The 15,281-nt window shown below is 63.8% G+C and overlaps 1 protein-coding gene across 1 annotated transcript; it reads right to left on the bottom strand.

Annotated features, from left to right (window-relative positions):
- Positions 1-2,441: 2,441 nt before the first annotated feature.
- Positions 2,442-13,696, bottom strand: SKOR1 (SKI family transcriptional corepressor 1). The gene is made up of 10 exons (XM_029283317.1): positions 13,623-13,696; positions 10,787-12,254; positions 10,098-10,679; positions 8,180-8,279; positions 7,576-7,677; positions 5,673-5,744; positions 4,274-4,348; positions 3,764-3,838; positions 3,580-3,645; positions 2,442-2,539 (listed from the first exon to the last, which is right to left on the bottom strand). The coding sequence occupies exons 1-10, from the start codon at positions 13,694-13,696 to the stop codon at positions 2,442-2,444; spliced, it is 2,712 nt and encodes a 903-aa protein (XP_029139150.1).
- Between the last annotated feature and the right edge of the window lie 1,585 nt (positions 13,697-15,281).

Here is a 15,281-nt window from a genome sequence, read left to right as displayed (position 1 = left end):
TAGGGGGTGGAGGTTGCCGCAGGCAAGTGCTCCAGAGTAGGGACAGTGCATGGGGGCCGTGGGTGGGTGCTGTGAGACTGTGCTGTGGAGCACAGGAAGGCAAAGGAGCAGCGAGAGCCACCTTCGGCCACCTTCGCCACTGGCTTTGCTTGTAGAAAGTCAGCGGGGAGCATTAAAAATCACACCCCTGTGACTTACTGCAGTGTGCTGCAATCACAATTACCTGAGCGCAAGGGGGCTGGTTACAAATCCCCTTTGTTCAGTACCATTGTAACTTTGAACAGTCACTGAACAAGTAGCCATAACCTGAGGACTACCTACCGGACGATAGCATCCCATGGTATGTGAGTTTAGGAGTCCATTCTAGCAGTGATTACACCACCTGAGGCATTGGTTCAAGTTCACTATTCAATCCAGGCCCACTCAGAGGACCTCTGAGCTGGGGAAGGTTGTTTTCAGAGCATCCGTTCCTAAATGCTGATAGGAAGATAATTCCTAAGTTGCGAGTAAGAAAGCTCTTTCTGCACGCTTTCTGATCTAAAAACGCACAACTCAAAATAATCAAAGGGTCACCTGATCAACATGGAAGACTGAGTCGTGTTTGACTGCACAGACATGTTCTTTGCACACTCTTCCTTTCTCTTTCAGAATCACACGGCCACGTCTTTCCCAAAGTCTCAGGGCGAACAATCTGACTTTAAAATACAAATCTGCCTTTGGTTCCAAAATCAGGGTTCCACTTGATGAGGTCTGCTCTCCTCCCACCCACCCACTCGGATGGTCTGGCTTTCCTGCCCTTTCCCTTGTTGCCCCTGCAGAAGGGGCAGGACCTGAATACAGTCCGCAAAGACTTTGGGGCATCTCGCCCTCCCACCTCTCAGCAGCCCCACCCCGTCTGTCTGTCTGTCTGTCTGTCTGTCTGTCTGTCTGTCTGTCTGTCTGTCTAGGGGAGAGTGGCTTTTCTGTGTGACGTTTTTTTGAAGAAAGGGCAGAGGAAACAGGTTATTCTCGCCAGCCAGCTGTTTCTCCAGGTGCCACAGCTGCAGCTGCCATCCCTCTGGTGCTCTCCATCACCCCACCATCACCTTACCCAACATCCATCCCTTGAGGGGGGACTCCCATAGGCCACACCATCGGTGTAGCCCACCCCAAACCCCTTCCCCAGCCCTAGAAAATGCAGAGGTCCAGAAAGAGAAGCGCCCGTTGGAGTCCTGGACCTCGAAGGAGACCTCGGGAACGGCGCGAGTGGGCTGAACCGCCTAAAGGGCGGAGGAAGAGGCCCAGAAGGTCTCGGGGCAACACCACCACCCCCACCCCGCCTTTGGGGAGCCCTCAAGCCGCAGCCTGTAAGCGGGAGCCTCTGAACCGGCCCGGCAGCCTCCAGAGGAGAGCGGGGCCAGGGTAGCGCTACTCCGGGACGGTCCCTGGGCCAGGCAGAGCCTCCGGGGCGCCGCTCCTTTGGGTCTAGCGGGGGCGTCAGCGGCGGAGAGAAGCGGGCGAGGTCTCGAGCGGAGGTCCCGACCTGGAGAGGCGGGGGGGGGTCTGCCTTGGCTCGGGGGGGGGCGAGTGCCTGGCGGGTCCCCCAGGCTTGCGCTGAGGCTGCCTTCGCCGCCGCCGGGCCGGTTTCGTCCCCCGCGGGAGGGCTGCTCTCGGCCTGCGGCGAAAGGCCGGTCCGGGGCCACCGGGGGGGGGCGGGGTGTCCGCGCGGCTCAACGAGCGGCGGCTCCCGGGCGCGCCGAGGCGACTGGCTCCCAGGCGGGGCTTCTTTCAAAGTCGTTTTTTATTCAAAGGAAACGGAACCGGGGAGGGTCCAGGAGCCACCTGACAGCAGGCTGGGGGTTTCTCGGGGTGAGCCCCCCGCTCCGAGGCCTGGGCTGAGCCCGCGGGGTCCCTTCGGGAGCCGCCCGAGGCCGGCTGGGGTCCGGGGCCGCCCCGCCTTTAAAGTGCTGTGCTGCATCAACCGTTTACGGGGGGGGGGACCGGGCGCCGCCAACGGAGCCCGAAAGGAGTCGATTAAAAGAAGGCGGCCGAGGCTGGAGCGCGAGGGAGGGAGGAAGGAAGGAGGGGACCCGCAGCTGCGCCGGTAGCCGCTGCACGTCGCCCCTCGGAGAGGAGCCCGGAGCGAGACCCCCCCCGACCCCCAGCTCCGAGCCGGGGCGGGAGCGACGAGGGCGCAGCGGAGGGGGGGGGGAGAGACCCGCCGGGCCCTGAGCGCCGGCTGGATCTGCCCCTCGGCCCGGCCCGGCCCTTCGGCAGTCTCGTTCGCCTTCAAGGTCCCGATCCAGTCCGGCGCCACTTCTATTTACACGACCGGGAAGCAGTCACTCCGAGGGCGCTCTTCCGGGCTCTATTTACACGAGTCTCTGCTGGATTCGGACGTTCCTCGAGCCTCGCTGGCGCCCCTCCCCGTCCAGGGGATCTCGGGGGGGGGCTGGAGGTCCTCACTGGGGCAACAAGGGGGGCTTGAAGGAGCAGTTGCCAGCGCAGTGGCGGGGAGTCAGCATCTTGCAGGAAAAGTGGTGCAGCGCGTCGTGGGCCTCTGCGAGGGAAGCGAGAGAAGAGGCTCCGTCACTCCCGGCCCAGCAAAGGACCCTGCCCGCCTCCCCCTCCCTTCCCCGGAAGAGGCGCTCCCCAGGCCAGCCCCCCCTCCAACCGAGGCCGAAGGCTGGCAGTACCGCGAAAACGAGTTCTCTTCCCCGGGAAGGCCGGGGGCGGCCCGTCCAGGGACTGACGAGCTCTGCTCCAGACCAGCCAGATGCGGGAGGGGGGGTGTCTCGAGGCTATGGCCAAAAAAGCCAAGACGATCGTATTGGCCGTATCCTGCAGACACCCCGCAACTCCTGAGCCGGGCGTAATTTTCCCCGTCATGGGACGGGTCTCCTGTCCAGAGCTGGGCCAGACCTTCTCCTAGAAGGCAATCCCTGAGCGGCGCCCGTCCAAACAAAGGGGGCGGCGGGAGGTGTACAAAAGGCGGCAAGGCCGGTTCCCTTTTGCCCGGGTGGATTCCAAGGGGAGAAAACTCAGCCGGAGGCCAGGTAAAGGAACCAGAAGCGCTGGCTTCACCTCTCGGGCCAAGGGGCAAATCCAGTGTGGGCCCCAAAGCGAATGGGATCCAGTCGGACTTTCACCCCTCCCCCCGGCATCGGATTTGACAACTTTTCTGCGGGGGGGGGAGAGAGAGAGATTTGGTAACTGGTCTCCTCCTGGGGCGCTGAAAGGGCTCCCGAAATCTTACAGCTGTTTCTGCGCAAGAGGCTTAAGCGGGTCAATAAAGGAGAAGAGTCGGAGGGTCCTCGCTGCTCCTGCAGTTGAGGCTCCGTTACCCAGCTAGACCGCCGGGGCTGGTGCTTCAGCGGGCGCGTTAAGGGGCCAGCAGGCGCGACGGGCTAGAGGCCAGAGGCGGCCAGCCTGACTCCCGCTCAGGGCCGGCTGGTTCTGCCAGAGGGCGCGGATGTCTCAGCTCTCCGTTCGGCCAGTTCGCAGGGCCGGGAGGGCCGGGAACCATCCCTGCCAGCTTCCTCGCGTCCGACCACCGACGGCGCTGCCCTCGGGCGCTCTGGCGCAGAGGCTGCCACCCACCTTTGAGCTTCTGCTGAATGGCGTAGCGGGCCTTCCGTTCCTGGTCGAGCTCGTTGCACAGGGTGTCTGCGGAGGACAGGAGCAGCTCGGGCGGGGCCGACAAAGGAGCGGCCTCTCGGGGCGCCCCCCGCCCCAGCCCCCCTCGCCCCGCCGGGCTGACTCGAAGCCCGCAGCCCTTGCTCACCGCGCACGATCTGCAGCTGCTGCACCATCTCCTCCCGGTAGGCCAGCTCCCGCTTCATCTGGTCCTGGAAGTTGTCTGCGGGCAGCGAGGAGGGGCTGTTGGAAGGAGGCCGCGGGCAGCCCCTCCGCCGCCCGCTGCGAGTCCCGTTCATCGGCACAGTCTAACCAAACTAACCAGGTTCGCTTAGTCCGGGGCTAAACCAAGGCTAGACTGCCCCGGCCCTCAGTCATCCAGGTGGGCGAGAGACCCTCCGCCTCCATGGGGGGGGGGGTCGAGTTTCCTCTTGCTCCCCGCTCTTCCTTGGCCGAGTCTTCGCCCAGGGAACAGGCGGAGGGCAAGGAAGCGCAGCCTTTCCCGCCTCCGGGGCTTCCTTCCCTGCCGCCCCCGCGCAACCCGGCAGCCGGCATCGGCGCCACCCAGCGCAGGGGCGAGGAACCAGTCGGGAAAAGCCTAAAGCGGGGGGGGGGGGCGTCTTCTGGACGGACCGCGAGAGGGGGAGGCGGAAGGTACCTTTGAGACTTTGGAATTCCCGTTCCAATTTCTTCCTGAGGTCCATCTGCTCCAGGAGGAGTCTCTGCAGTTCGTCTGTTGGCGGAGGGGGGGAAAGGAGGAGTAATGGCAGTTGGGGGGGGGGCAGGATTAAGGAGGTCTGCTAAGGGATCCCTGAAATAGAGGCCTCTTTCCATGGGGGAGGCAGTAAATGCCTCATCTCCAATTAAAGGGAAAATGTAATTTTCACTTGCCTATAGTGATGCATATGGACATCTGTTTATTTGCACATACACAGGCGCAACACGCCCACCCACAGGCAAGGCAGTTGACCTCAGCTGATCTCGAAAAGCCGAGCCAGGGGGAGAAGGATTTAGGCAAGGATGGGAGACCACCTGTAAATGCTAGAGCTGTAGACTAGGTTGTAATTAAAGAGGGGATATCCCCCCCCCAAAAAAAGAGCAGTGTCAGCTCCCTTCCAAATGGTTGAATCTACCAGGCGCCCAGCTGTGTTGGAGAGGGACTTTTGCTTATGATGACCTCTGCACAGTATAGCTAGATCTTCCTAGGCTTTGTGGGGGATTCCTTTTAAACCTGAACTGTGTTCCAGGAAGAAGTAACTGAACAGGTCTGGCATTCAGCTGCACCTGGTAGGACAACCCTAACCCAGGGCTCCAAAGGCTGCCTCCTCCAGACATTATTATAGCATGGATAGCCCCTCCCCCATGTAGGCTCCAAAGAGAGCATTTCCATAATGCCTGAATTGCCAACTTCCCAACCGCTCTGGAGTTGTAACAGCCGATGGGGCGAACCATCCCAAAGTGCCTCCTGAGAACCCCTGCAAATCCCCCTTGCAGTCCAGTCCGGGCAGAAAACCCTTTGTGTCCTGCTCTGAGACTTGCCAAACACACACACAGCCCTTTCCCTACCTCCTTTTCTCAGAGCTGGCCTCCATCCTTAGATTGCCAAGCCCCAGAGCAGTGGAAATGCCAAGATAAAAGTAAACTCTCTTGACTTCAGCCTGGCTTCTGATGACTTTATGGAAGTCTTCTTGTGGGGCGTTTCGTTGAGATCTTAAATTTCACAGATCTCCTGGTGGTCTTCCATCCAAAGCCTGAGCCTACTTAGCTTTTTGAGGCCAGAAGCCAAGAGCCAACAGAAGCCAACAGAAAGCGACCAAACTGAGATGCGGAGTAGAGACCTGGATTAGGTCTGCCGTTTAGGCGGACAAATAAAAGTCCTGCCGGTTCCTCGCTCAATGCGTGTGCAGGGCAGGGACAGAAGCGGCCTTAACCAAAGCTTCAGACCGCATAGAAAAGCGGAACTGCGCCGAATCCTTTGGAAACGTTTCCCTCTCCGCCCTCTGATTCGGAAGGTGCAGCCCGAGGGCCGCCTTCATCCCGAATCCCGAATCCCCTACCTCTTGCCAGAGCGCCCAGGTCCTTCTCCCCCAGCTGAGTCCCAGTGACGTCGAGGAGGGTCACTTCCTCACCTAGAAGAAAGGAGAGAAATCCCGAAATTCGGTCCCGCCCGGGGTCCCTTTTCCGCTCCCCCCCCCCCGCTTTAGCCGGGACAGGAGCCCCCCCCCCGAGGGAGGAGGCCGCAGGGCGAGGAGGTCCCAGGGCGCTTTTGACCGGCTTCCTTTGCCTCCCAGGGTTCAGAATGGGGAATCCTTGTAGGAAGGCGGTAGTTTCACGTGAACGCTAGCATGGGTCCATTCACGTGTGGATAGGCTGTCATTAGCCTAGGCCTCTCCCCCCCCCCCCTCCAACAGCCTCGGGACTCCTGGAGAACCGAATTCTGCCTTTCATTTATTCTGCTTACTCTTCCTCGACTTTGCTTGTTTACGCTAATAGGTACTAAATTCGAATCTTTCATTTTGCTGGATCTTATTAAAGGAATTTTATTCTTTCTCTTGTGTGTGTGTGTGCGTGCATGTGTGTGTGTTTTTTAGTTTGTAGGGCTTTAAATAACTTTGCCATTTGACACGAGGAAGCAGGATAAACGAGGAAACTATTCTGGATTCTAGAACGATCCTCAGGAGCCGCAGATTCAGTGACACCTGTCAGAACAAATCGCCCCTTATCCTATTTCAGCTCCCTGCCCGCCCCGCCCTCCCGCCAGTCTTTCGAAATCTGCTGCGGGACCTCGGCTTTCCCTTCTGGCGCCAACCGACGGGAGGAGGCGCGGGCGGAGGGCAACCCGGCCAGAGCGCTACCGAGGAGACCCCTTCGGAGAACCGCGCGTGGGGATGGCTCAGCGCGCATCCAGGACGTCTGTACTGTCCAGGACGCAAAGCTCCCGGGGAAGAGCGGGACTTGCTCCATCAGGGAAGGCCCTGAAGGGCCCGGCGGCAGCAAAGGCGGCCGACCAAGACCGCCCCCCCCCGCCGCCCCTGGCCAGAGCAGACACACCGGCTTCCGTCGAGGAAGGCTGCTGTTGCTGCTGTTGCTGCTGCGGAGAAAACCCGACTTGGGCCGTCGGAAGGTGGGAGGTAAATGGCGCCAAGGCCGCTGCCGCCCTCAACATGTCCCGGTGCGGGCACGAAGCTGGGCCGCCGGAAGGGTAAAGCAGCGAGGGGGGCGCCAGGCCGGGCCGTCCCCGAGAGCCCCTTTCGGTCACCCGATTTGACTCAGCAGAGCCCCCCCCGCCCCCGCCGAATCGAAATGGAGGGTGGAGGACGGCGCCAAAGGGTTGAGCCTCTACAGGACGAATCCCTGCAGTTCTCTCCCTGCCTCGGCCCGTCCCTCGGCCACCGACACGCCAAACGCGGGGCCCTGGTTGCCGTTAAAGCCCCGGGGGGGGGGAGGGATCCGCGGGCGAGCAGCGCTTCGAGCCAGGGAATTTAAACGGTCAATAGGACGATTCCGATACTAAGATAGATACTACATCTCCCATCATTCCCCGACAGCGTGGTCAATGGAACTGGCAGTCCTTTAATAACCTCGGGAGCCCCCCCCCGTCCCGCCTCCGCCCTCTTTTCCACGCACGCTGTTACGCGCCCTTAAGCAGAGGTCCTCCCCTCCCCCTGGCCGGAACACGGGTGTCGGGCTGCAGGGAAGGTTCCGCAGCCGCTTGGGGGGGGGGGCTGCTTCGGGGTCTCGGCAGGGCCCGCTCGTCTGCGCTTAGCTGAACCGCGTTTTCCATTGTCAATCAGCGCCGTTTCCTGGCTGCAACCCGCGGCGCCTTTGCCCCAATCCCTGGCAAAGGTTGTTGGCCTGGCCCGCCAGTCCCGCCTCGGCTACCCCCTTCGGCGTCTCTGCCCGCCCCCTCGGTGTCAGTCTGGCATTCTGTAAAGGCCGCCCAGGGCCCGAGCCCCTTACCTCGCTCGGCCTGAGTCGGGCTGGGCTGCGAGGCGCTTCTTTGCCTCGGCGAGGCTTTCCTGCCCTCCGGCTCCTCTGCGGCCGAGGGATCGTCTTCGGGGTCTTCGAACCAAGGAAGCGGTTTCAGGACCGAGAGCTCGCCCGGAGCCCGCCTCGGCCACAGCATCTCGGCCGAGTCCTTAGGAAGGAGCTCGCCGCCGTTCCAGGAGCCCTTAACGTCCCTGGCCCGCCTCGCCCGCCTCCCCAGGAGCCACGCCAGGCCCGCCGCAAGCCTGGCCCGGACAGGTGCGGGCGGCTGGGGAATCAGGGGCGAGGTCCGGGCCCCGCAAGGCTAGTAACGGGGGGGGGGCGCTCCCTTCCCTCAGAATGACGGCAAAGGAAAGAAGGCCCAGAATCAAGACAATCTCATCGGCCGTGGCGGGGGCCCTGGGCCCGAAAGACCCTCGCTTCCGGAGGAGGCCGACTCTAGCGGGAAGCCCGTTGAGGCGAAGGGGCCCTTGGAAGAGGTCTGGCGTCCGGACTTAGGGCCGGGGGCTTCCCTCAGCCACCCCGTTTGTCCTCTCCAGCCCCGCACCGAGGTATCGTTCTTGCGGCTTATTCGTACCGTTTTTCTCTGGGGCGCAGGGATAGGGAGTGCTGGGTGGGCCCAGGGAGACAACGGCTTTGAGCGCTTGCGGACAGTGGTCTCTCCCCGGAGGATAGGCCTGCAAAGGAAAAGACAGGCAGAGTTTGGCTGGATGCGCGACTGACTGACCGTCAGAATTTAGCTCTGCTTCCCAGGACTCTGGCGCAGGAAATCCCACCGTGGCCGAGAGTCCAGGAACACAATAAAACGAATTCATACTCCACTGCTCAAAGAGAGGCCAAATTGGAGATCACTCGCTCTTCCGCTGTGCCTCGGAGCCATTTTCCGTAATTCAGTGGAAAGAAAAACCCACCGACCTTCAATTTATTGTCCTTCTTAAGGAAGGGGGGGTTAGCCCAGGAAATGCCCGTCCTAATTATACTGTTGGTGCTCCAGAAAAAAAGGATCTTTCCCCAGCTCAAAAGAAGTCTCCACTGAAGAGGGCACCTTTAGCATTAAAAGTCCACACACACACACACACCGGGCCGGGCCCACCACTACCGACCCCAGCAATCGTATTTCGATCCGCTCCAAGGTAAGATCCGGGTTTAGACTCTCTTCCTCTTAGTTCTACAGATCTGACTCCAAACTTCCCGTGTTCAAAGGCGAACAGCGGGAAATTCCACGGACATAGCAATTTTCGAAGCTGGTCGGCTTCTGGACAGAGGCTGGGATAGCTACGCTTTGGGTCCCAACCATCCGAAGATGGCCAGAACGGAGCTAAGAGAAAGAGCCCCCGTTCAGCTAGGGGGAGAACTTTCATACACCCACATCCCCATCCTGGATGAAGGCCCCAAAGTGAGAGTGTCCAGGGCCTTTTTAACGCCCCGATTTGTTTGTCTGAGCTGGAAAAAAAAAACCCAACGGGTCGGGGGCTGCTCTCGCCCTCCCCTCCTGAGCCTACTTAGGCGCCTCTGCTTATTCTCCCCCTTCGGCTACTCCTCGCCTAACTCTCTCGTAGGCTTTGGAACCGGTCCCCAGCAGACCCCCGCCCCCTCCCTCATATTTGCCAGACAAATTCACCTCCATTGCTTTGCCTCGCTTTTTCAGAGCAAGGCGATTAAAAGCAGCTGCATTTTAAACAGCGGCTGTGGGGGGGGGGGAGCAGGTTGGCTGCGAGGTCTCCCCCGGGCGAGCTCCCGACGGCCCTCTTTCCCTGCCCCCCACCCCACATTCCCGAGACCAGATTGGGCGGGCGCTGTTCGTGGTGCTGAAACGCCGCTCTGCCATGGAAAGGTAGAAGGTGGTCACCAATTCGGCGGGGCCTGGGGTGGTTTCTCATTCGGCTGCTGGAGAATTTGCTTCAAACCCCTGGTAGGAAACCAGTCTGGTGTGTTGGTTAAGGCACCAGGCTACAAACCAGGAGTCCTGCCTGGGTCTGGGTGACCATGGGCCAGTCACTCTCTCTCAGCCCCACGAAGGAGATAATGGCAAATAATTATCTAAAAAAATAGCTAACAAAACTGCAGGGACTTGTCCAAGCGGTGCCAGAAGTCAACACTGATACACACAGACAAGAACACACATACAATCTATTCTGGATCTGCAGATATAGTGGGCTTGAAGAGAGGGCTGCCCCGTGTGATTTCGGCCTGGTGTCTCAACCCAGCCAAAGGAGAAGCCCCTTTCTCCCCTAAAATAAGCGCCCTCAGGCGGGACAGTGAAACGTGTCTGGCACGGCCAGGCCTCCGCCGGCCCCTTCCCACGGCCTCCGTCCGGGTATTACCGCCCTCCTTTTACCGCTTTGAGGCTTTCTCCCCTCCTCCAAGCGCCCTTCGCAGAGCCTCCACGACTCCCCTTTCAAAGCGCCCCGTTTCAGCGGATGCCGATCCGCCTGTAGCCCGGTAGTCCGGCCCGCTCCCTCGCCTGACCCTTCCCCTCCCGCGGCCCCACGTACCTCGTAGCCAGCCCGGCTGCTGGTCCTCTCCGAGGGACTCTCCTCCGGTTCCGCCGCCTTCTCCGCCGTGGCCAGGCCTCCTCCCGGGGCTGCTGCAAGAGACGCGTCCGCCTCGGGCAAGAGCGGCGGCGGCGGCGGCGGCGCGTCTCCCCCGGGCGCCTCGTCCTCCTCCTCGTCCTCGTCGTCGTCCTCCGCAAAGCGGTTCGTCTCCACGTCCACGTCCGGCTCGCCCGCCGTCTCGTTCCCGGGCGAGAGGGAGCGGTAGCTGGAGCTGCCCTCGCTGAGGAAGTCCGGGGAGAGGTAGCCCGGGCAGCCCCGCGGGCCGGCGTAGACCTCCCTGGTCCCGTAGAGCTTGGCGATGCTCTCGGCGTCCTTCACCACCGGGCGGAAGGCCGAGAGGTAGCTGCCCTTCCTGGGGAGCGGCAGGGGCGCCAGCAGGGCCTCGTCGCCGGAGCGCTCCTCCTCCCCGAGGGCCGCCGTGGCTCTGGAGAGGGCGCTGGGGCAGCGCTCGCCCTCGCCGGTGCCGCCGCAGCCCTCCTGCGGGGTGGCGCTGCTCCGCTCGCTGCCAGACGGCTCCGAGCCCTCCAGGTCCACGTGGCCGCGCAGTCCCAGCGGTTCCGCGGCCGCGGCCGCGGCGGCCGCGGCGGCNGCGGCGGCCCCCAGAACAGGCCCTGCGTCAGGGCGCCCGCCTTGCTGGGATCGCCGCCGCCGCCGCCCAGGGGGTCCTCCTGCTTCTTGGGGCACAAGCCGAAGGCGGCGGCGGGGAAGCCGTAGGGCGGCGGGAAGAGCGGCGGGGGCAGCTTCTGCAGCATCCCGAAGCCTTTGCTGGGCACCGGGATGACCGGGTAGCTTCGTACGGCGGCCGCGGCCGGGCCGTGCGCCCCGGGGGGCAAGCCCAGTCCTCCGCGCTCCGTCCCGGGGGCCTCGTCGGCCCCGCCGCTGCAGCGCAGGCTCTTGTGCGCCGGGGCCAGGTCAGGCGGGGCGGGCGGCGGCGGGTGCAGCGCGCTCTTGGCCGCCGAGGAGCCGCCCCCGCCGCCCTGCAGGGAGAAGGTCCGCTTGCGGGTGCCGCCGTTGAACATGGCCTTGACGTCCTCCCAGGCGTGGCTGAGGTCGTCGGCGGCGCCCTTGTCGCTGAGCTTGAGGTGGCGGCGCCAGGAGTTGAAGTTGGCGGCGTCGGGCTGCGTGTACTTGGCGTCGGGCGTGCGGTGCGAGTGGAAGATGAACTTGTTGGGCGAGAAGTACATGCTGCAGTAGCTGCACTTGATGCACTTGGCGCGCGAGCTGTTGTAGCGCGCGGGGATGAAGCTGCCGCGGGAGCCCCACGCGCACTCGTGCACCACGTCGAAGGCGAAGTTCTCGGGCAGCTTGGGCGGCTTGTGCTCGCCCAGGAAGGACTTGCAGAGCCGCTCGGCCTCGCGCTTGGTGATCATGCCGCAGCGGCGCGAGGAGATGGGCATGGCGCCGGCCCGGCGCAGGATCTCCAGCTGCACCGGCGTGCACTGCACGCAGGTGATGCCCAGCGCCACCCGACGGTTGTGGATCTCATTGTAGCTGTAGTTCTTGAGCAGCGTGTTGGAGATCTGCGCCAGGCAGAGGCGCTCCTGCCCGTCGATGACCAGCGAGACGATGGGGACGCCGTAGAGCGAGGTCTCCCCGACCTGGTTGGGCTTCAGAGGGCCGGGGCCGGCGTAGGGCTGCAGCTCCTGCTTGGAGTGAGGGGAGGACGAGGAAGAGGACGAAGCTGAGGACGAGGAGGAGGAGGAGGAGCCAGATTCGCGCCCCGCTCCCAGCTGACTGGCGGCGGCCAGCGGCTCCATCTCTGCCGCGGGCGGCCGGACCCCTGCAAAGGAGGAGGAAGCGGGAGAGGCGCTGAGCGAGGCTCCGGCCAGCTGGACGGCCGGGCCCGGGGACGGCCGGACTGAAGCTGAGCCGCCGCCGCCGCCGCCGCCGCCACCCTGGGCCGGGGCGGGGGCCGGCCTGCCGCCGACGTTCAGCGGGAGGGCCTCTGCCGCAGCCCAGGCCGCCCCCTCCCCGGGGGTCTCCCTCGGAAGCTCTCCGGGCGGAGAAGAACAGGCGGAGGCGGGGGAACGCCTGCGCCCGCCTGAACGGAGGCCCGAGGCCCGGTTCCTTTCGGAGGCCGCTTGAGAGCCCAACAGCCTGGGGAAGCGGAGGGCTGAGCCCGCTCCCGAAGGAGCTCTCCTCGCAGCGTTTGTTCCTTCCCGCTTTCTTGCCCCCCTTTTAAAAGACGGATTAAAAATCAAGATATTATAAGCCACGAATTGCAATTACACAGGACGGGATCCTGGTCATTGTTGGCGCGGCGGGGGGGAGGAGGGGGAGGGAGAAAGCGGAGGCTTCCCGGCGGGAGGCTCGGGGAGGATTTACACCTGCGAGGGGCTGTCCGGCCTCTTGTCGGCCAGAGGGTCTCTCGCGCCCTTCTCGGCAGACCCGCTGGGGCCGAAGGGCTGAAGGAGCCGCTCCCCGGCCGGAGCAGGAATCCTGCCTTAGCGCGGCGACGCCTTTAGCCCCAGTGCCGGGTCCCTCCTGCTCGGGGGTCGCCCCGCGGCCGAGCCCAGCCGGCCCAGGCTAGAAATCGGCCGGCAGCTCCCCGGTCACCGGGCGACGGAGGAAGCTGCCCTCTTTTTCCTTCCGAAGTTTCTCATCTCTGAAGGGGATGAAGGGCTCGGTCGAGAGGCGGGTCAGCCGCCGCGGCTAATCCGGCCCCGCCGCTCCTCTAATACTTGCCCGGGAGACGCCAAAGCCCCGCTAAGCGCCCCGAGGGCCTCCTCCGGCGGCAAAGAAAACCGAGAGGCCGGGATTAAAGGCGGCTCTCGGGGAATTAGAGCAAATCGGCCGAGCCTCCCCGCCTCTCTCGAGCGGGGACGCAAACTTCGTTTCCTTCCCTTCGGCAGAAGCCGAGAAGCGCCGTCCAATCCCCGCCGTCCCCCTCCCGACCTCTCGCCCCAACCTCGCCGCCGAGGCGCCCGGGCGGAAGGAAGGACGGGCCGCTTCTCCCCAGGACCTCCGCCCCGAAGGAGGGAGGCGCGCGCCCACACGGGGCGGGGGCCCTGGTGCTGCTAGCCGGGTCTCTGCCCGGGGGGCATTCTGGGCAGGGGCTTTATCCCCGAGACCCTCCGAGGCCCCTTCGAGAAAGGGACGCCGCGCAGCCGCTGCCTCTGGGACCCCCCTGCAGACAGCAGAGAGAGAGGGAGGGAGGGAGAGAGCGAGCGCCTGTCCACCCCGAGGCGGGAGCAACGGAACCACATTGAACTGAGCGCGGTCCAGCTATGCGAGGCCCCCTGAGAAAGGGGGGGGGGAGGCGGCGGGAAAACCCTCCCTTAGCCCGGAGAGCCGCCGCCGCCGCCGCCGCCAAGGGCAGCCTGTCTCTTCGCCGCGGTGCCCGGATCTCCCGAAAGCCCCCCAGCGCAGAGCGGGGGTCGCGGCAGGGGCGAGGAGGGAGGGGACCCCCCAGCTGCGCCTGCCCGGGGCCCTGGCTTACCGGCGGGGGCGGCGGGGGCTTCTCACTCGGCCAGATCCACGGGCGGCCCCTGCAGAGGCGCGACGACGAAGGTCCCGGCCGCGGCGGCGGCGACTTTCATGGAGCTTCTTCCTGGCGGTCTCCCGCCCGTCGCCTCCGTCCGCGGCTTTGGCGAGGCGGGCGGGCGGCTGACCGCATGGCTCGGCTTTAAAAAAAGGAAAAAAGGAGGAGGGGGGAGAAAGGCAGGGAGGCGGGGGGAGGAGGCGGCGGCGGAGGCGGGCGGGTCCCAGTCTTCGTTGGAGCCGCTGCTCCCTCTCCTCCGCCGGCAGCGCAACTCTGCGCCAGGCGGGCGGGCAACACCCACTTAGCACCGTTGCGCGAAACGCCGCCGGGACGCCTGTCAATCATCCGGTGGGCAGTCAATCCAAAGGCAGATGGGCTTCCTTAAGAAAAGACAGATTGCTGGCGGGAGGAGGGGCAGCACGGGGGGGGGGAGGAGGAGGAGGAGGAGGAGGAAGCTCGCAGCAAGGAGCCGCCGGCAGCGAGAAGGTAAGAGTTCCCGCTGGCCGCCCACCTTTCCTTTTCCTTAGCCGGGCCCCCTGAAGGACCCCTGCCCGGGATCGAACGCGCGAGGCTTCCTCTGCACACCCCCCCCCGCGCCACACAGGTCGGGGCCTTCCTTAAAGGGCAAGAGGCTCCGGGAAGGGAGGGCTCGGGGAAGTCGGTGGGCAGAGGGGCGCCTGAGTTCCACCCCTCCAAAGTCCTCTTCCACAACCCGGCACGAAAATGTTTCCGTCTCGGTAGTGTGGCAAATAAAAATATGGGGAGGGGGAATGAAAGGGGGAGCCCAACAAGAAAGGGGGAGGGGAAAAATCAAGTCTGGCTCCCCGGGGTCTCCGGCGGTCTCCCCAGAAGGTGGTCTCTGCCCCGCGCGCTCCGCATTTCCTTCTGCGAGTCGCAGGCGCGGCAGAGCAACGGCCCTTCTTCTTCTCCTTTCTATAAACGACGGCAGTCCCCATCGCCGCCGCCCCGCGCCTTGAACAGCTCCGGGCCCCGCAGACCCGCCTTCGCTTTCTCGGGGGTCTGGCGCGAGGGACGGAGGGGGCAGCCTGATCGGGAGTTCAGTTGAGGACTAGGTGCAGGACGACTGGGGGGGGGGGCTCCTTAGATCCAGGCTGCTGGCGAGACACTCTTCCCCCCCCCCCCACACCCCTGAGTGTCGGCCAGTCCGAAGCGATGGTGGAAGGCGCAATATTTGGGTGCAGCTCTAAAAACGGTCTACTTACTCTCTGCCCCATAATAAGCAAGGGGAGCGGGGCGAAGAAACCCTAACCCTTCCCTCGAAGGGCGGAATCCGTTTCCCCTTCCCGGCCTGGCTCAGTCGTGGAGCCGGCAGGGAAATCGAAGCAGCGTCAGGCACAACATTTAGACCAGCAAGTGGAAAGAGCCGGCCTGTCCCTCCGTCGCGGGGGGGGGGGGGGAGCCTTCTCTTGAATCGGGAAATCTCTCACCGGGGGAGGGGGAAGTAAACAATGAATAACCACCAAATTATCCGAAAACGCCGCCTGTGGACCTGCCGAAGAACCCGCCAAACTAGGGAGGCGCCGGCCGGCTCATTGACCGAAGCCTCCCGGCTCTTCCCCTCCGGATACCTGGCCCTGGGAACGAAGCGGGGGGGGGTTCTTAAAAGACACCCGCCACCCCTG

This window comes from Protobothrops mucrosquamatus, unplaced genomic scaffold (genome assembly GCF_001527695.2).
Source record: "Protobothrops mucrosquamatus isolate PMUCROS unplaced genomic scaffold, P.Mucros_1.0 scaffold56, whole genome shotgun sequence".
Lineage (NCBI taxonomy): Eukaryota > Metazoa > Chordata > Lepidosauria > Squamata > Viperidae > Protobothrops > Protobothrops mucrosquamatus.
This window is presented reverse-complemented; position numbering and strand designations above follow the sequence as displayed.